At 46.2% G+C, this 19,705-nt stretch overlaps 2 protein-coding genes across 3 annotated transcripts; one reads left to right on the top strand and one right to left on the bottom strand.

Annotated features, from left to right (window-relative positions):
* Window positions 1-6,089: 6,089 nt before the first annotated feature.
* Window positions 6,090-16,323, top strand: LOC109780328 (helicase-like transcription factor CHR28). 2 transcript variants are annotated; one of them, XM_020338924.4, is made up of 14 exons: window positions 6,090-6,491; window positions 7,977-8,046; window positions 8,139-8,231; window positions 8,327-8,464; window positions 8,550-8,759; window positions 8,842-9,782; window positions 10,545-10,616; window positions 10,709-10,786; window positions 10,862-11,741; window positions 12,408-12,538; window positions 13,157-13,372; window positions 13,762-14,316; window positions 14,400-14,609; window positions 15,927-16,323. In XM_020338924.4, exons 1-14 carry the CDS (start codon window positions 6,345-6,347, stop codon window positions 16,029-16,031), a joined length of 3,846 nt encoding a protein of 1,281 aa, XP_020194513.1. In that variant the 5' UTR covers window positions 6,090-6,344; the 3' UTR covers window positions 16,032-16,323. The 2 variants fall into 2 exon arrangements, with proteins under 2 accessions (XP_020194513.1, XP_040260219.1); XM_040404285.3 differs by having other exon boundaries at window positions 6,190-6,491; window positions 8,389-8,464.
* A 185-nt stretch (window positions 16,324-16,508) lies between these two features.
* On the bottom strand, window positions 16,509-18,882 carry LOC109780329 (L-type lectin-domain containing receptor kinase IX.1). Its single transcript, XM_020338925.4, has one exon. It carries the CDS (start codon window positions 18,776-18,778, stop codon window positions 16,745-16,747), a length of 2,034 nt encoding a protein of 677 aa, XP_020194514.1. The 5' UTR covers window positions 18,779-18,882; the 3' UTR covers window positions 16,509-16,744.
* Window positions 18,883-19,705: the final 823 nt, after the last annotated feature.

Raw genomic sequence — 19,705 nt, 5'->3', positions numbered from 1 at the left:
TCTTGCTTTGATTGACGGTAGCATTATAAGATGATCCCTCACTAAATTATCAAAGTATAAGTGTTCTCCCTGAGTATGCACCGTTGCGAAAGTTCTTCGTGCTGAGACACCACGTGATGATCGGGTGTGATAGGCTCTACGTTCAAATACAACGGGTGCAAAACAGTTGCACACGCGGAATACTTAGGTTAAACTTGACGAGCCTAGCATATAACAGATATGGCCTCGGAACACGGAGACCGAAAGGTCGAGCGTGAATCATATAGTAGATATGATCAACATAGTGATGTTCACCGTTGAAACTACTCCATCTCACGTGATGATCGGACATGGTTTAGTTTATATGGATCACGTGATCACTTAGAGGATTAGAGGGATGTCTATCTAAGTGGGAGTTCTTAAGTAATATGATTAATTGAACTTGAATTTATCATGAACTTAGTACCTGATAGTATCTTGCTTGTCTATGTTGATTGTAGATAGATGGCCCGTGCTGTTGTTCCCTTGAATTATAATGCGTTCCTTGAGAAAGCAAAGTTGTAAGATGATGGTAGCAATTACACGGACTGGGTCCATAACTTGAGGATTATCCTCATTGCTGCACAGAAGAATTACGTCCTAGAAGCACCGCTGGGTGCCAGGCCTGCTGCAGGAGCAACACCAGATGTTATGAACGTCTGGCAGAGCAAAGCTGATGACTACTCGATAGTTCAGTGTGCCATGCTTTACGGCCTAGAACCGGGTCTTCAACGACGTTTTGAACGTCATGGAGCATATGAGATGTTCCAGGAGTTGAAGTTAATATTTCAAGCAAATGCCCGGATTGAGAGATATGAAGTCTCCAATAAGTTCTACAGCTGCAAGATGGAAGAGAATAGTTCTGTCAGTGAGCATATACTCAAAATGTCTGGGTATAACAATCACTTGATTCAACTGGGAGTTAATCTTCCGGATGATAGCGTCATTGACAGAATTCTTCAATCACTGCCACCAAGCTACAAGAGCTTCGGGATGAACTATAACATGCAAGGGATGGATAAGACGATTCCCGAGCTCTTCGCAATGCTAAAGGCTGCGGAGGTAGAAATCAAAAAGGAGCATCAAGTGTTGATGGTCAATAAGACCACTAGTTTCAAGAAAAAGGGCAAAGGGAAGAATAAGGGGAACTTCAAGAAGAACAACAAGCAAGTTGCTGTTCAGGAGAAGAAACCCAAGTCTGGACCTAAGTCTGAGACTGAGTGCTTCTACTACAAGCAGACTGGTCACTGGAAGCGGAACTGCCCCAAGTATTTGGCGGATAAGAAGGATGGCAAGGTGAACAAAGGTATATGTGATATACATGTTATTGATGTGTACCTTACTAATGCTCGCAGTAGCACCTGGGTATTTGATACTGGTTCTGTTGCTAATATTTGCAACTCGAAACAGGGGCTACGGATTAAGCGAAGATTGGCTAAGGACGAGGTTACGATGCGCGTGGGAAATGGTTCCAAAGTCGATGTGATCGCGGTCGGCACGCTACCTCTACATCTACCTTCGGGATTAGTTTTAGACCTAAATAATTGTTATTTGGTCCAGCGTTAAGCATGAACATTATATCTGGATCTTGTTTGATGCGAGACGGTTATTCATTTAAACCAGAGAATAATGGTTGTTCTATTTACATGAGTAATATCTTTTATAGTCATGCACCCTTGAAGAGTGGTCTATTTTTGTTGAATCTCGATAGTAGTGATACACATATTCATAATGTCGAAGCCAAAAGATGCAGAGTTGATAATGATAGTGCAACTTATTTGTGGCACTGCCGTTTAGGTCATATCGGTGTAAAGCGCATGAAGAAACTCCATACTGATGGACTTTTGGAATCACTTGATTATGAATCACTTGGTACTTGCGAACCGTGCCTCATGGGCAAGAAGACTAAAACGCCGTTCTCCGGAACTATGGAGAGAGCAACAGATTTGTTGGAAATCATACATACAGATGTATGTGGTCCGATGAATATTGAGGCTCGTGGCGGATATCGCTATTTTCTCACCTTCACAGATGATTTGAGCAGATATGGGTATATCTACTTAATGAAACATAAGTCTGAAACATTTGAAAAGTTTAAAGAATTTCAGAGTGAAGTTGAAAATCATCGTAACAAGAAAATAAAATTTCTACGATCTGATCGTGGAGGAGAATATTTGAGTTACGAGTTTGTCTATATTTGAAATAATGCGGAATAGTTTCGCAACTCACGCCACCCGGAACACCACAGCGTAATGGTGTGTCCGAACGTCGTAATTGTACTTTACTAGATATGGTGCAATCTATGATGTCTCTTACTGATTTACCGCTATCGTTTTGGGGTTATTCTTTAGAGACGGCTGCATTCACGTTAAATAGGGCACCATCAAAATCCGTTGAGACGACACCTTATGAACTGTGGTTTGGCAAGAAACCAAAGTTGTCGTTTCTTAAAGTTTGGGGCTGCGATGCTTATGTGAAAAAACTTCAACCTGATAAGCTCGAACCCAAATCGGAGAAATGTGTCTTCATAGGATACCCAAAGGAGACTATTGGGTACACTTTCTATCACATATCCGAAGGCAAAACTTTTGTTGCTAAATTCAGAATTTTTCTGGAGAAGGAGTTTCTCTCGAAAGAAGTGAGTGGGAGGAAAGTAGAACTTGATGAGGTAACTGTACCTGCTCCCTTATTGGAAAGTAGTTCATCACAGAAATCGATTTCTGCGACACCTACACCAATTAGTGAGGAAGTTAATGATGATGATCATGAAACTTCAGATCAAGTTATACTGAACCTCATAGGTCAACCAGAGTAAGATCCGCACCAGAGTGGTACGGTAATCCTGTTCTGGAGGTTATGTTACTAGACCATGACGAACCTACGAACTATGAAGAAGCAATAGTGAGCCCAGATTCCGCAAAATGGCTTGAGGCCATGAAATCAGAGATGGGATCCATGTATGAGAACAAAGTATGGACTTTGGTTGACTTGCCCGACGATCGGCAAGCCATTGAAAATAAATGGATCTTCAAGAAGAAGACTGACGCTGACGGTAATGTTACTGTCTATAAAGCTCGACTTGTTGCGAAAGGTTTTCGACAAGTTCAAGGGATTGACTACGATGAGACCTTCTCACCCGTAGCGATGCTTAAGTCTGTCCGAATCATGTTAGCAATTGCCGCATTTTATGATTATGAAATTTGGCAGATGGATGTCAAAACTGCATTCCAAGGTTAATTCCAAGGTCTACATAGTTCTCGAACCCGTAGGGTCCGCACGCTTAACGTTTCGATGACAGTTATATTATGAGTTTATATGTTTTGATGTACCGAAGGTTGTTCGGAGTCCCGGATGTGATCACGGGCATGACGAGGAGTCTCGAAATGGTCGAGACATGAAGATTGATATATTGGAAGCCTATGTTTGGATATCGGAAGTGTTCCGGGTGAAATCGGGATTTTACCGGAGTACCGGGAGGTTACCGGAACCCCCCGGCAACATAATGGGCCTTAGTGGGCCCAGGTGGAAGAGAAGAGAGGCGGCTAGGGATGGGCCGCGCCCCCTCCCCCTAGTCCGAATAGGACAAGGAGAAGGGGGGCGGCGCCCCCCTTCCTTCTTCTCCCTCTCCTCTTTCCCCCCTCCCAAGTCCTAATCCAACTAGAAAAAGGGGGGGAGTCCTACTCCCGGTGGGAGTAGGACTCCTCCTGGCGCGCCCCAAGGCTGGCCGCACCTCCCCCCTTTGATCCTTTATATACGGGGGCAGGGGGCACCCCATAGACACAACAATTGATCATTGATCTCTTAGCCGTGTGCCGTGCCCCCCTCCACCATATTACACCTCGATAATATCGTAGCGGTGCTTAGGCGAAGCCCTGCGTCGGTAGAACATCATTATCGTCACCACGCCGTCGTGCTGACGAAACTCTCCCTCAACACTCGGCTGGATCGGAGTTCGAGGACGTCATCGAGCTGAACGTGTGCTGAACTCGGAGGTGCCGTACGTTCGGTACTTGATCGGTCGGATCGTGAAGACGTACGACTACATCAACCGCGTTGTGTTAACGCTTCCGCTTTCTGTCTACGAGGGTACGTGGACAACACTCTCCCCTCTCGTTGCTATGCATCACCATGATCTTGCGTGTGCGTAGGAATTTTTTTGAAATTACTATGTTCCCCAACAGTTTGGGCGGTGGTTGCAGACGTCTAGCAATGCCCGGGTGGACACCAGAGAGGTACAACGGCGACATCGAAGCAGGATGGCGTGAATGCAAAATAAGGGGGACCACGGGTGGATTGGAAGGCAATGGGACCGGGAAAGGGATTTGAGTGGGCCAAGGGTGTCAGAGTCCTACATGGCGGCGTTGCGGCCTCCTGCAAGCCCTCAGTTTGATTCCAATTTAAGGGAAAATGGACGTTTGAACCACTCCGCGGACCGATAGGGTAAAAAGTCTGGACATGCCCTTAGAGCATCTACAGCCGGGCGCCTCAATACCGCCTCATACGCCCCGGGGGCCGCCCGGTCACTGTCCGGGCACAATTTTTTGACCCAGACGGCCCCCTCAAATGCCACGTCGGACCCGACCCACGCTAGACCACCCAACCCCACATATATTCCTCCCCATCCGCCCGCCGGAGCCACTTCACTCCACTCTCCTCCACTCCCCTCCGTCACCCAAGTTCGTCTCCGGCATGGCGGACAACGAATCCGAGTCCTTCACCTCTAGATCCGTCGACCCCGAGCTCATCCCACGCGGCCCCGAGGAGGAGATGGCCGTCTAGCTTGCGCTCCGCTGCGCCCGGGAGGAGGCCCGTGCACGTCAGTGCTCAGACTCTTTCCGTCGGGAATCCATTGCGTCCACCCAAATGGCGCATGGATCTGACGCTAGGCCAGCCGTAGCTGCCTCGCCGGAGGCCATGCGGCCTGTCTGGCGTCCGGACGAGCTGGCGGACGTGCAACCCCTCCGTTGGCGCATCGAGCATCAGGACGCACCATGGGCTTCGCCCGACGAGAACATGACACGGCGTGCCCGCTGTGCAAGGCACCGGGCGCGGGAGACGGCTGCAGCCCTTGCGGCGATGGACGTCGATGAGGCGGGGTCACATTCTCCGGCGCCCTGTATGGCGCGTCAGTCTGGGCGGCGTAACGACATCATGGTGGACGTTGGCGGCTCGTCCCAGGACGGATCCGTCATCGATCTGACGTCCACCGGCACCCAGCAGGTTCCGGGCTCCGACGAGGAAGAGTAGGGCATGGGAGACGGCAGCGCCTTCAGTCTCGTGAGCCGGCCCGTGTCCCATGCCCTACTCTACCTTGCCGGCGACCGAACCAACTCTCCAAAGGGCGTAGCCATCTGCCGGACATGGCCACGGCGGAGCCGGTCGGGCAGGGAGCGGAACCGGACGAAGCTCCGCTCAAAGATCGTTGCGTTGCATGTAATAATATAGATTTGAGGTTTCTAATTTGTGGTATCCGGATGTGGAATGCATTTTTTAAGGCGTGACCGGTCACTGTCCGCGGACGCGCCCGGCCGCGTACGCGGGCGTTTGGGGGGTCGGATTTGCCGAGTCCGGCTGCAGATGCTCTTAACTTATAGTACAAACTTAAACTATCATGAGATTGAGTTCTAGGGCAGACTTTATCCAACTATGATCATCACTTGTTTCTTAAACAACAACGTGCTACCACTGTCTCCCATTTCGCAACAACGGATGGACGCCTAATCCGTTCCATCATTTCATTTCAGTTCATCCACGAGTCGAATATGCACGTACTCCCGGGGCTGTCCTGCAAAAAGCCACGCCCGCCGCACGGTTCCGTGTGGCACACGGCCCCGGGACCCGACCCGACCCACGACGACGACCCCGAAAGCTGGACGGTCCTCGGCTCGAAAATCCGAGCCAGAGTCCCTGGCTCCAGAGCCAGCCAGCCAGCCAACCGGGGTCCGGTCCGCGGCTCCGTCCGCCCACCGCGTGGTGCACATGCCGCGAAATAACTCCACCCCCCACGAACCCGAGTCCGGCCCGTGCTCGGGCATTCCCAAACCCCCACCCTCGACGCCGACCCTTTCCTCGGGCTCGCTCGCTTTTAAAAATCCCCCAACCCGGAACGAATTTTTCCCCTTCGCCTCCTGCTCCTCTTTTCCACCACTTCGACGCGGACGGCATCTCCTCAGCCCACCGCACCGCGCAGCGCAGCCGCCCCCCCCCACCCCCGCCACGATTAAAAACGAGGGCGAGAGAGAAAGGGGCCTCGGGCTCGTCCGGCGGAGAAAAAGCAAGGCCCCCTCTCCCGCGGCGAATTGCATGATCGAATCGCGCCGCGGCGGATGATGGCGGAGGAACCGGCGATGGATTTCGACGACGGGGGCTTCGGCGGCGGCGCCGAGGACAACCTCTCCATGCCCCTCGGCGACTTCATGGCCTTCCTCGAGAGCGAGCCCGGCGACGACGGGGAGGACCCGCCGCAGCCCGAGGTGCGTGCCTTTTGCCGCTCCGGCCTTGCCCTAATTCGCATCTCGCTCGGACCGGCCGGATCCAATTCGGTAGGCAGGGTTGGCCCCGCCGGGGCTAGGGTTTTGGATTGCGTCGGAGCGGACGCGTACGACTGTTTGGGGTGCCATGCCCCCCCCCCCCCCCCCCCCCCCCCCCCTGCATATCCGCAATTCCCGATGCCTGCGGTCTTATCTCTTAGACGCTGCGCCTTTTCGAGTGAGATGTGTGTGAGCCAAGCGTGATCAAGCCTTGGCAAGGGATTCGGTGCGACTTATCAGTTTCGGAGAGTTATTTTTTTTTGTTTCTCCCTACTAAGTGGCACACACATGCTTGTTGGTGCTAAAAGCTCAGTTATAGCATGGGATGCAATTAAGTTATGCCGTCTATATAGGTGCTTGTTAAATGTTGTTGGGAAATGTTATCCATCTATTGAAATTTGAGCCCAAACACATGAGCAGTGATCATATGGTGCTGCCTTTGTTCACTGGAGGCAGCTGACTTGAAGAGGTTCCGGCCCTGATGCATTGGGTCCAAAAAATGGCAGTGTTGGATCACTGCCCTCGCCTGTGGTAGTATGGCAGCTGAGTCGATTGGGGTGGTTGGTAGCAACGAGTCTATGACGAGATATGTGGAGTAGTACTGACTAGTTAGGGCGTTGATGATCGCGGCATGTGGCTAAGTGAGGATTATAAGGGTTAGGTGGAGTTGCATTGTTTTCCCCCCTTTTCTGGTATGGTATATCGGCTCCCAATTCTTGTGCATGTTGTTTCGTGGTGTAGGGTAGATATGTATGCATGTATGCATCTACCTCTACTTTCTAGTTGCTCATGATCTCCAGAGTGTGAGAACGGTTAAGTTCTTTTTGTCGGCATTCAGCTATTTGTTGTCATACCTTCTTGGGTGTGCTTAAGGAGCGAAGGAGTTACACTTAGATATTCTATAAGCTGGCTGTAATTTTATTATAAAAATTAGATGAATCAGTTTGATTTGATTTTCTGCGGGGCGATGGCGGGAATCTTGGATTCTTACTGTGGGTGACTCAGTGCGGTGTAATACATTGAACTTCCAATTATTCATTGGTTGTTGTGGTGAAAGGTGTTTCTCCAGTATATGATTTGATTTGGATCAACATGTGACTTTTGAGAGCTCAGCTTGTTACTTGAACTACTTGATTGTTTGAAAATGTGACACTAAGCTGTTGAATGCTAGGGTTTCAGATTTCATCCATTGGTATTGCGATAATTTGTTGTTGAATAATCGTAGCGCATGTTTCTTTTTCCTAACAAGCCAGAACATAAAATCAAGTAAAAATGTTCCGTCTAGTATTTCTAGCATCATATGGATGTCTGTGGTCAGCAGTCGCAAGATTGTGTGTCTATATCCAGGCATGCTGTATCATTAATATTTTTTGGAATGTGTCCCCTATGTCATACCCCGTCATTAAACATCATGTTATTCAAATGCAGGCCAATCAAGGTTCCTTAGAGGCGCCAGTGGACACGACAGGTTTTGCAAATGGATTTGAAAGCCATGAAGGTAGACTGAGCTTTTCTCAGTTTATCATATGTTTTTACGAGAGCTTTCGTTAAACAAAATCATTGTTAAGCTACTGTTCTATCAATGAGCAGAATTTTTGGAGGATGAAATGCAGGCCAATCAAGGTTCCTTAGAGGTGCCAGTGGACACGACAGGTTATGCAAATGGATTCGAAAACCATGAAGGTAGACTTAGCTTCTCAGTTTATCATATGTTTTTACGAGAGCTTTCCTTCAACAAAATAAAATCATTGTTATGCTATTGTTTAATCAATTGGCAGAAATTTTGGAGGATGAAGGTTTTTGGTCAAACTACTCACACATAGACCCTTCGCAATACCAGATGGAAGCAATGGTGGAACAAGGAGATGGAACCTTTGATGACTCCGATGCTAAGCCTTATGGTTTGCTTGGCAGTGGTGAGAAACAGAAAAATGGCTTTAAACTGACACTTTATGTTCGCACTCCGTATGATGCACTATTTATTTGATCATTTCTTCGCAGATTTATCTGGAAATTGTAGAACTACCAATCATAACAACCAACCTTTACCAAGGGACACATTAAACCATATAAATGCTGCTGAAGAAGCAAATGCATCTCCATACAAAGTTCTGTCAAATTGTTCATATGTTGGTGAGCAAATGTACTTTGGCAAAGCACAGGTCAAAGCAGAGAACCACTTAGAGGGCATGGGGCCACCAACGAATACTTGTATGTCAAATTTCTCCTTGGCAATATATAGCTTGCATCATCTGAGTTTAAAGAAATCATATTCCTTTCATATCTACTGCAGATTTGCCACATAATCAGTTCCCAGAGCAATCTGGGTTGAGTGAAGTTAAAAGCGAGGATACAGGAGCAATATTTGATAACACTGGCCAGGAGGGTAATCAATTCATACCAATGAACACATTCTCTTTTGACCATAATGCTGCCATCCCTGATATTTCTTACACTGAGCTGAACATTGGTGAGGCGACTGGAAGCATGAACAATGGCAATAGCAGTTGCCTAACTGTACAGGGAGATTATCTGCAGGGTGAGTTTGTAGAATGTCCCAAACCAGAGTATGGTTCTCTTGATATGGCTGGTGAAATGTCAATGCATGATTTGCCGCATAACAATCAGTCATATGAGATGGAACAGATCCCACAGAATATATGTGAAAGCAGTTCGATGCAGACAGGCTCCCCGGATCAATATTGTGATGATACATCTTTATCAGGTTACTACATGTCGTCCCCAGAGTCATTATCCTGTGAGCAGATCCAGTCTGAATATATTGGTTTCAAGAGTGAGTCTAGCACTGACTCTTCTCCAATACCCTCAAGCAGAAACTCTACTACAGAGGATGCTGATAAATACTTAGGAGGCTCAACAAAACAGTTGCTGAACTCTAGTTTAGTTCCTATCGGCCACCAACACCCGTATAGGAGCCTGACAGATCAAATGCCTCCAGCTTTTCATGAACAATATGATATTCACAGAAGTGGTAACTCCTTTGCTCGGGGGAATTTATCAAGAAGTTGCTTCGGTGCAATTGTCAATGGTGGTTCTGATTTACTTAACCTTAGTAGCCATCGTGCTCCTGGTCATATATTGCCACCCCAGGGAATCCAAGGAAAACTAAATAACTTTCAACAATCTTTGTCTGCAAATCCTTTTGTTCCTCGATTTGGCGGGATGGCATATAAGTCACATGATGAAAGGGCGACTCTACGACTTGCATTGCAGGTTATATATCCCTCTGTACTGTTGGATCCTCCTTTTCACACTTATTAACTTGGTTATACCTGCTATCACGAATCACAAAATCATTGGCCGAATAATGATTAGGGCTCATTTGGTTTGGAGGAAACTAAAACGTAGGACTTACGAGTACTATAGGAATTTGATAGGATGACATCCTAAGGAATTGTCTTGCCTCGGTCCTATGCACAAAATGAGCTTTGAGTGGATATGTAGTTTCCTCCAAAAACAAAAGAAATGAGTAGTATTCCTATGGATTTTTTCCTCTGGAATCCTTGTTCCTAGGTTTTTTGTATGAAAATCCTCCAAACTAAACAAGACCTTATTGTGAATGGTTACTCAAAATCCCCAATTGCAGTTTTTCGTAAGCAACACTTGGGATACTTAATACACACTTTTTGTTTGTTGAGTATCAACATTTGGAAATTCTCTGATAATGTTTATTCACTTGATCTTTCTTGTTGGTAATTATTAATTTTTTGGGCAAGTTCCCATATGCTGGTTCTTGAGCTTACTAAGCTACCTTCTGTTCTGGTAACTGCTGGTGATTATGTCTCCCATCTTCCTATGATATTCTATAACCATACTCTATAGAACACTTGGTTTGCCTTTATTGCCGTGAAAACTTAGTGATTGAGCACTAAATTTATCTGATGACGGAGAAAATAACATCATTTAGTATTATTTTTCTGGCACCTAGTTTTCATGTGCTGCTTCAGTATGCTTAACATATTTGAAGTTTGCCAGGATATATCCCAGCCAAAGTCCGAGGCTAATCCACCTGATGGGCTTTTATCAGTTCCTTTATTGAGGCATCAGGTACACCTTGCAGTCAATGTCATGTGATTCCCTGAAAAATAGTGTCACCAGCTTCTGTGTATTTAGTATTATATTTCATCTTATTTTTACAGAAAATTGCTCTGTCATGGATGGTGCAAAAGGAGAAAAATGGTTCACATTGCTCTGGTGGAATTCTCGCAGATGATCAGGTATACTAGTTAATTTCTCCCTTCTGTTCAGCAAAGTGTGCGAATGTGTCTTAGATGTCATCTGATGCTTTTCAGGGCTTGGGTAAAACTATATCAACTATTTCACTGATATTGACAGAAAGATCACCAGTACCAAGGTCAACTGCCATTAAGCCAGAGCTGTGTGAAGCTGTATCTCTTGACGATGACGAAGACGACCCCATTGATCTTTGTTTGAAAAGGAGGTCACAGACATGTAGCTCTGAAGTGACAACAAGCACTACAGTTAAGACAGAGAATCATATTGTAGAGATTAAGGCCAGGCCAGCTGCTGGCACTCTGGTTGTTTGCCCGACAAGTGTTCTACGACAGTGGGCAGAAGAACTGAGGAACAAAGTTACCAGTAAAGCTAATTTGTCCTTTCTAATATATCATGGTAGCAACCGTACGAAAGATCCTAACGAGCTCACTAAATATGATGTTGTGCTAACTACGTATTCTATAGTAAGTATGGAGGTACCAAAGCAATCAAGTCCTGATAGTGACGATGAAGAGAAAGGGAAGGCAGACAGATATGGTGCTCCTGTTTCAGGCAGCAAAAAGAGGAAGGCTTCCTCTTCTAAGAAAACTAAAAATGCCACAACAGAGAAGAGTAACTTACCAGAGAAACCTCTTGCGAGAGTAGCATGGTTCAGGGTTATTCTTGATGAAGCACAAAGTATTAAAAATTACCGAACCAATGTTGCCGGGTCTTGCTGGAATTTGCGAGCCAAAAGAAGGTGGTGCTTGTCAGGGACACCAATACAGAATGCTGTTGAAGATCTCTTTAGCTATTTTAAATTTCTCCGATACGAACCGTATTGTGAATACAAGCATTTTTGCACCATGATAAAAATGCCAATCAGCAGGAACCCAGTTAATGGTTACAAGAAGCTGCAAGTTGTTTTGAAGACAGTAATGCTACGTCGGACTAAAGGTCAGTTACTAAACTTATTATTTGTGTTTTCCATCTCTTAGCCTGTGCATATCTAAGAAGTATGTTGTCTCCCAACAAGATGGCTTGCTGATTGTACTTAAACCACATTTTACATTTGACATTTTAATCAGAGACAATTTTGGCTTAGAATTTATGAAAATTATGATAGTGAAGCTAGTGTTGCTAGTTAATCATGATAATTTTTTTTATTAATCTTTCACCAAATAACATGTTGAAGAGTTGGAGTTGCTAGTGTCTTCAGACCATTGATGAAAATATCTTAGTGGATGATACATTAGAGGATGCCATCAAATCATCAATTAGCATGTTAAGCATAATTTGTACCATTTGAAACTTCTGTTGGCTATTTCCACGGCTAGTACTCTAAAAATGGGTATTCTAGGTCTTATACAAGGAACATGTATTATATTATTGACAGATCAAATACATGTTCCTATTGTTTAGAACATTCCCACATTTGAAATTTCTGTCGTTTTATGTTCGTATCGCTACTACTGTGCCTTTTAATTTCATTTGCATGCTTATGATCTGGCACCCTGCTATTCCTGTGTAATATTCTTTCTGTTCCAAAGTAGTTGATTTGTGGTCCCCATAATTTTTAACTTTGTAATTGGTGCTGAAAGTTATATTTATTTGGTAATGTAGCGACAATGTTGGATGGTAAACCAATCATTTCCCTACCGCCGAAGACTATATCTCTCAAGGCTGTGAACTTCACGAGTGAGGAGCGTGCATTTTATAACACCCTAGAAGCTGAATCGCGAGCACAATTTAAGGTGTGTTCGCAGTGTTAATTATCCATCCACTTTCTGTTGCATTCTTTTATTTATTCTTTCTTTTTTTTTGATTTTTTATATTGTCTTGCTATTTCTTCACAATAAATCAGTCAGGATTATATTCTTAATTATGAATGTTATTCCTTTGTATTGTGAGAAACATAGCTCATACTCTCTCCGTCTCAAAATTCTTGTCTTAGATTTGTCTAGATACGGATGTATCTAATACTAAAATGTGACTTGATACATCCGTATTTAGACAAATCTAAGACAAGAATTTTGGGACGGAGGGAGTATATATTTGGTTAATTTCCATCTATGCTTTTGGAATATATAGATTACATTACTCCACATACCTGGACAGCAAACATGTTGCTTTACTTATGGGATTGGATTAGTACAGTCTGGATAACACACACAAAAAGAACTTGTACAGTCTTGATACTAAACAGTTCATATGAACATTTATGAGATGATGGCATGTTTGACCACTCATTTCATGTTTACTTCACGCCAAGTTGATTATGTCTCCTTATTTATGTGTTCCATTCTTAAACTTAAAGAGCCTACCTATATGGTCAATTGCTCACCTGGTCTAATCTGACAATTTATCTGCAGGTCTATGCAGCTGCTGGTACTGTTAGGCAAAATTACGTGAATATCCTGCTGATGCTTTTACGGCTCAGACAGGCATGTGATCACCCTCACCTAGTTAAAGGTCATGAGTCTAGCTGGACCTCTTCATTGGAGAGTGCGAATAAACTTCCAATGGAACGAAAACAAGAATTGCTGGTTTGTTTGCAATCTTGTTCAGCTATATGTGCTCTCTGCAACGTAAGTGTATTTGCATCTTCTCTTTCTCACCTATAGTTATAATATCTCCCTAATATCTATGTTTACTATTTGTATCTACACCATGTTCTACAATATTTCATTTTGCTATTGTCATGTTGCGGGGTGTGGTCTTTTGTAATTTATTTGAATAATTGTGGCTAGTAATGTTAAATACTCGAAAGAGTTTGCTTTCGTGGACACACAGAAGGGAAACATTGAAAGGTAGTGTAGTTTCCTAAGATCGTGTCAGCATAAATCAGAACTAGATAAAAGAAACAAAAACTGGAGAGGAAACCCTTGGCTTCATTCCAGTTTCTTGACACCAGCTTTGTCATGCCTAATATTCTTCCTCAGTTCATACCTAAATCTTAGCGACTTAAATTGTGCAGGATGCACCAGAAGACGCTGTCGTTACTACATGCGGGCATGTTTTTTGCAACCAGTGCATATTGGAGCAACTTACTGGCGATGACAGCATATGTCCAGTCTCTAGTTGCAGAGTCCGACTTAATGCAACTTCATTATTCTCTCGAGGCACCCTTGAATTCTCCTTGTGCAAATCAACAAGTGAATCCCAGTCTAATGATTCGTGTACAGAGATAGTACACACTGAAAATCAAACTGGGATTGATTCATCTTATGCATCTTCTAAAGTGAGGGCTGCCCTAGATATCATTCTCTCATTACCTAAAATTGACCCCACCCAAAGTAGTGATAGCAAAAAAACAATTGGGCTTGCCTCTGAAAATACCAATGGGATGAGTTCAGAATATGCTGACACCAAGACGACAGAGAAGGCCATTGTTTTCTCTCAATGGACTAGAATGCTGGATTTGCTAGAGGTTCATTTGAAAGCTTCTCATGTGACCTACCGGAGGCTTGATGGAACAATGTCTGTTGCTGCTCGGGAAAAAGCCGTGAATGACTTCAAAACAGTTCCAGAGGTTTGTGTTCAATGATTATTTTTTACATGCAACTTTCTCAAGTGTATCACAATTTGTTCTCTCTTGACTTCTGCTGTTGGCAGGTTTCTGTAATGATCATGTCTCTCAAAGCTGCGAGTCTTGGTCTAAATATGGTGGCTGCCTGCCATGTGCTTATGCTCGATCTTTGGTGGAATCCTACCACTGAGGACCAAGCTGTTGATAGAGCACACCGTATTGGCCAAACACGACCAGTCACAGTATCTAGGTTAACTGTCAAAGATACTGTTGAAGATCGTATTCTGGCACTCCAGGTAAATTTAAAACCATCAGCATAAGATCACTTCATTTAGTATGCCTACCCACCTTTTAGACTGGCCAGGATATCGATACTAGGCTACTACCTATGTGCTCATACTGGCTGTAGGGATCAATGTCTCTCTCAAGAGACTGGTCTCAGTCGAATGAGAGAATTGGTGGGTCAACCGGTGAACCACCAACACCCTGGACTATGAATCCTCGAGTAGGGTGTCTTCACCGTTTTTATCACCGGTCCAGCTTTTAAAAAGTATATACGCGTAGGATGCTTAAACTGGCCAGGATATCGATACTTGCTCTGTGCTCAAACTGGCTGTAGGAACCAATGTCCCGGTTTCTCTCAGAGACTGTTCTCAGTCGAATGAGAAATGGGTGGGTCAAATCAACACCCTGGACTATGAACCATCAAGTAGGGCGTCTTCACCTTTTTTTATCACCGGTCCAGTTTTTAAAAGTATAGACGGGTAGGATGCTTGCCTGCTCCTGCCCCTCCTTTTGAGCAGTGAGATACTAAAGAAGTTGGAAAGTCTATTTTTGTAGTTGTAAGTATATCCCTAACATTATTCACATCCTTGTGATGTTGTAAATATATAGTTTCATTTTGCTGGGATCACTTGAGACCAACCGAAACAATAGGCAGGCACCAGAATTCACCTGGACCGAATAGGATACAACTTGAATACCATACAAAACAGTGCTATCTTTTTGAACCGAAACTGTAGGGAAGGCCCTGCCAGTAAAATTTTGTTAGAAGAGAGAAAAATTACTCCCTCCGTTTTTATTTAGTACGCGTATTAGCTTTGGTCGAAGTCGAGCTTTGTAAATTTTGACAATGTTTATTAACAAAAATATTAACATATACAATAACAAATCAATACCATTAGATTCATTATTGAATGTACTTTCACATCATATGGATTGTTAATATAAATATTTATATTTCTTTCTATAAACTTGGTCAAACTTAATAAAAATGGAGGGAGTACAAGAGAAACTGCACAAGGGCTATCTTAGTACTCCCTCCGTCCGGAAATACTTGTCCAAGGAATGGATGAATCTAGATGTATTTTAGTTTTAGATACATCCATTTGCATCCATTTCTTCGACAAGTATTTCCGGACGGAGGGAGTACAAAATAATTAATTTCTTGCTTTGAGTTCCTACTGCTCACTCGGTTAAATCCTATGTGATGTCAATCCTTCCCATTGGTCCTCGACGAGAGGGTACTATTTATCGATGTATTCTGTTTGGCAATGAATTTTTAGATGCACAGTTTCATGCAGTACTAAGATGAGATGTATAATTTGTCTCAGGAGAAAAAGCGGGAGATGGTTGCTTCAGCTTTTGGGGAAGATAAATCTGGTGGCGGTCAGACTCGACTGACAGTGGACGACTTGAATTATTTGTTTATGGTTTAGCATCACCTCCTGAGATGGAACACAATTTTGCTCATGGAATGGTGTAATAGGGGCAGTGATAGATAAATATTTCTCAGGGGAGGTATCAAATAGCATTTCTATAGGGGCCTAGTGCTTTTAGTTTGTACAGGTGTTGAGATTTTGTAGTTGGAAGGTGTCATTGTGGTTGTTAGACCATCCAATTCTTTTGGCACTGCAAGTAGGGAGGGACCCTCAGGTTAACTTTCAATTGGCTGCAATGGTGTCGTTTGACTATTATGAAGATATAACAAAGCAAAGTATCGTTAGCTAACTTATATTTGTACAAGTTTTCTCAGCACATTCTAATCTACTTGCGGCTTACATGCATCTGTTCAGTGTGGTTGTATATGATAAAAGGTTTGAGCGGTGTTCTAGTCCCGTTGGTTTGCCATTGCGTCTGGCCTTCTGACATCTGGTTTGCTCGTATCGGCTATCATCTCACACGAGTGACATTCAAGTTATAAGCAATCTATCAGCTTTAACACCTGACTCACCCTAATACCCCAAACTGCCTTGGGATATTTCTTCTTGTTCGGTCCTTTTGACCGATATAATCCAACACATTTCCCTGCTATACAAACCAAACTCAACTCATACAAATATAATTGTACAATCAATCACACCTCCATGTTGCAGCACAAGACGAAACAAACAAAATCATCGTGAAAGCAGCTTCACAAAACCCACCACTTTCACGGCTCCAGAAGTCTATCCCTCACCGAAGATCCTTTGCCAGCATTAGCCCCTGATGACTCACACTCAGTAACGCCGCCTGGGTTCTGCGTGTCGGACGCACCTCCAACTGATGATACCAGAGCAGCCAAGTCAGGCAAAGGGAAGAACGTCGGCACCGGCATCTTCGGCGCCAGCACAGGCAATGCCGCCTCAAATTTCAGGGCATTCAGGGCCTGCCTGATGCTTGGCCTATGCGTGTAGTCAGGATGAGCGCACCATAGTCCAACCACCATCAGATGCTCCATCTGCTTCTCATCGAACTCCACCTTCAACCTCCAGTCCGCCGCTTCGAGAAGGGCTTTCTTCCCATAAAGCTCCCAGACCCACGGCACCAGCCTCGCCTTGCTCGGCTCCGCCGTGGGCTCCGATGGCTGTCGTCCACAAGCAATTTCCAGTGCCACGACGCCGAAGCTGTACACGTCCGACTCTCGGCTTGACTTGCCTGTCGTCAGGCACTCTGGCGCCAAGTAGCCCAGCGTGCCAGCCAGGACGGTGGTGTAGGGCTGGCTGCCATGCTCAACGAGCTTGGCAAGGCCAAAGTCGCCGAGCTTGGCACTGAAGGTGGCATCCAGCATCACATTGCTCGGCTTGATGTCGCGGTGCACGATGCACTGAAGGCACTCCTCGTGGAGGTAGAGCAATGCCGACGCGAGGCCCAGTGCAATGTCATACCGTGTCGGCCAGGTGAGGTGCACGCCCTTGCCGTAGAGGTGCTGGTCGACGCTGCCATTGGGCATGAGCTCATAGACGAGCAAGAAGTCACCACGGTGTTCATGGCACCACCCGACAAGCCGGACCAAATGCCGGTGGCGCAGCTGGCTGATGATGCGTACCTCGGCTGCATACTCCTTGCGGCCCTGGGTCGACCCCTTGGAGACCCTCTTGATGGCCACCTCCTGACCAAGCTCCTTCAAGAATCCCCGGTAAACAGCACCGAACCCGCCCTGCCCGAGCTTCCTCTGCTCGGAGAAATTATTGGTTGCCGCCACCAATTCAGCATAACGGAACCGTCTTGGCCCGCTCTGCACGATGAACTCGTCAGTTAGCTCGTCGTACCCCATTGCGTCGTCGATATCGACGTAGGGGACACACTCTCCTGTCTTCCTCCATTCCTTCACGAACCAAACAATCCCTGCACCGACCAGCACAACAAGGAATCCACACAATCCCAGTACCACCCACAGCACCACCGTCTGCTCCTTGCTGTCGACGCTGGAGGTGAAATCCCAGTACAGGACCTTGTGCAGCTCGGCGGCCTCGCCGGTGGCGGCGGAGAAGCCAACGGCCACGGCGTCGGGCAGGTGCTCCCTCAAATCGACGGCGTACCACAGAAGGACGTCCGTGGGGACAAAGTCGCCGTAGGAGAGGGCCACGGTGAGGTTCTTGGCCTCCGCGTCGTACGCGACGCGCGCGTGCGCCGTGCGGCCGTCCTTCATGCTGGTTGGCCAGTCGGCGGTGGCCACGGAGGCGATGCCCCCGAGGTCGATGCCGACGTGGTCGTCGCTGGGGTCCCAATCGTTCCTGTAGGTGTCAAATTCGACGGCGACGAGGGAGCGGCCCCCGTTGCGGGCGGAGGAGTTGAAGAGCCCGAGAAGGCCGCCAGCGGATCTGTTGGGGATGACGGAGGGGAACGGGGAGAGGAAGAAGGCGAGGCCGTCGCCGGAGGCGGCCGAGGGTTCGGGGGCGGAGATGGAGAAGGAGAAGGCGGAGGCGAAGGAGGCGGGGCGGCGGGAGACGGGGTCGAAGAGTGGGATGGGGCGGGAGAAGAAGGCCCGGCCGGCGCTGCTGGTGAGGGGCCCGACGCGCTCGTCGCGGGTGAGGCGGATGAACTTGTTGAAGAAGGCGTCGCCCTGGAAGGAGATGCCCGATGGGGCCGAGTCCGAGGTGGCGGTGAAGTTGTAGGTGAAGGAGAATCGCGCGGCGGCCGGCGGCAGGAGGAGGGCGACGGAGAGGAGGAGGAGGAGGGAGGGGACGGCGACGGAGATCCCCATGGAGTGGGTTGGGTGAGCCTTGGCCCTTGGTGGAGGACAGGGTGGGGCCGAGGTTGACTAGAATGAACAAGGCATGAGCTGGATTACATAAAATCCTACTTGAGACCAGTAAAAAATACGAGCTGGGATTAGTGGCTTGTATTATACGTATGGTTCATTGGCGAAATGGAAGATAAGAGTCACCGTCTCTCCAACGCGGCCATGTATTTATCTGCATATTGGTCCAGACCAGTTCACGGACGCTGATGCGAAAACCGGCTTATCCAACCGTGTCCATACATTTCAAAGGAATTTGAATAAAATGACCAAATTTCATGCATTTGGGGCGCCACCTGGTGGCGCCGCTTGAGAGGAAGTTGTGTACACGTTTTCATTTAAAAAATACATGTAGTCATCACCTTCATCTAAAAAAATATTTAAAAAAATCCTCATCTCCATCTAGAAAAAGAGGTAAAAAAGAAAAAAAAAATCACAAACACGGCCTACCAGCAAGCACCACTTTGCGTAGCCGTCTATTTAAAAAAATATATGGGATCATCACCTCCATGTAAAAAAAACATTTTAAAAAATTCCTCACCTTCATCTAAAAATAATATTCTAAAAGCTTTTTCACCGCGGCCAACCAGCTTGCGCCACGTGGCATAGCTGGTTGGCCGCCCTTCATGCATAGCTTAATGGGTTTAATTAGATGATTTCATTTAAACAGATCAAACTCATTACGTTTTTCATACATGTCAAATAAACAAAAGCAGGGGATAGTCTTTTAACCTAATCTAAATAATCGCCAATCGTGGCGGAGTCCGTGTCACACATCTCGTCTTCTCTATGTGTGGCAAGCTCGCCGACGGTGCATCAACGGGAGGGGAAGAATAGCCGTGGCGGGCGTCCCGTGTGCTGCTCTTCCTCGCCGGAGTGCGCCCTGTCGAC

This window comes from Aegilops tauschii, chromosome 3, assembly GCF_002575655.3.
Source record: "Aegilops tauschii subsp. strangulata cultivar AL8/78 chromosome 3, Aet v6.0, whole genome shotgun sequence".
NCBI lineage: Eukaryota > Viridiplantae > Streptophyta > Magnoliopsida > Poales > Poaceae > Aegilops > Aegilops tauschii.
The sequence above is the reverse complement of the archived record's forward strand: the minus strand, read 5'-3'. Positions and strand labels throughout refer to the sequence as shown.

Excerpts from the sequence above, each read along its gene's own strand:
- LOC109780329 (XM_020338925.4), bottom strand. The coding sequence starts at position 18,778 with ATGGGGATCTCCGTCGCCGTCCCCTCCCTCCTCCTCCTCCTCTCCGTC.
- LOC109780328 (XM_020338924.4), top strand. The coding sequence starts at position 6,345 with ATGATGGCGGAGGAACCGGCGATGGATTTCGACGACGGGGGCTTCGGC. Across the intron at positions 9,783-10,544 it reads CTCTACGACTTGCATTGCAG|GATATATCCCAGCCAAAGTC; the intron begins GTTATATATCCC and ends GAAGTTTGCCAG. Across the intron at positions 14,317-14,399 it reads ACTTCAAAACAGTTCCAGAG|GTTTCTGTAATGATCATGTC; the intron begins GTTTGTGTTCAA and ends TGCTGTTGGCAG.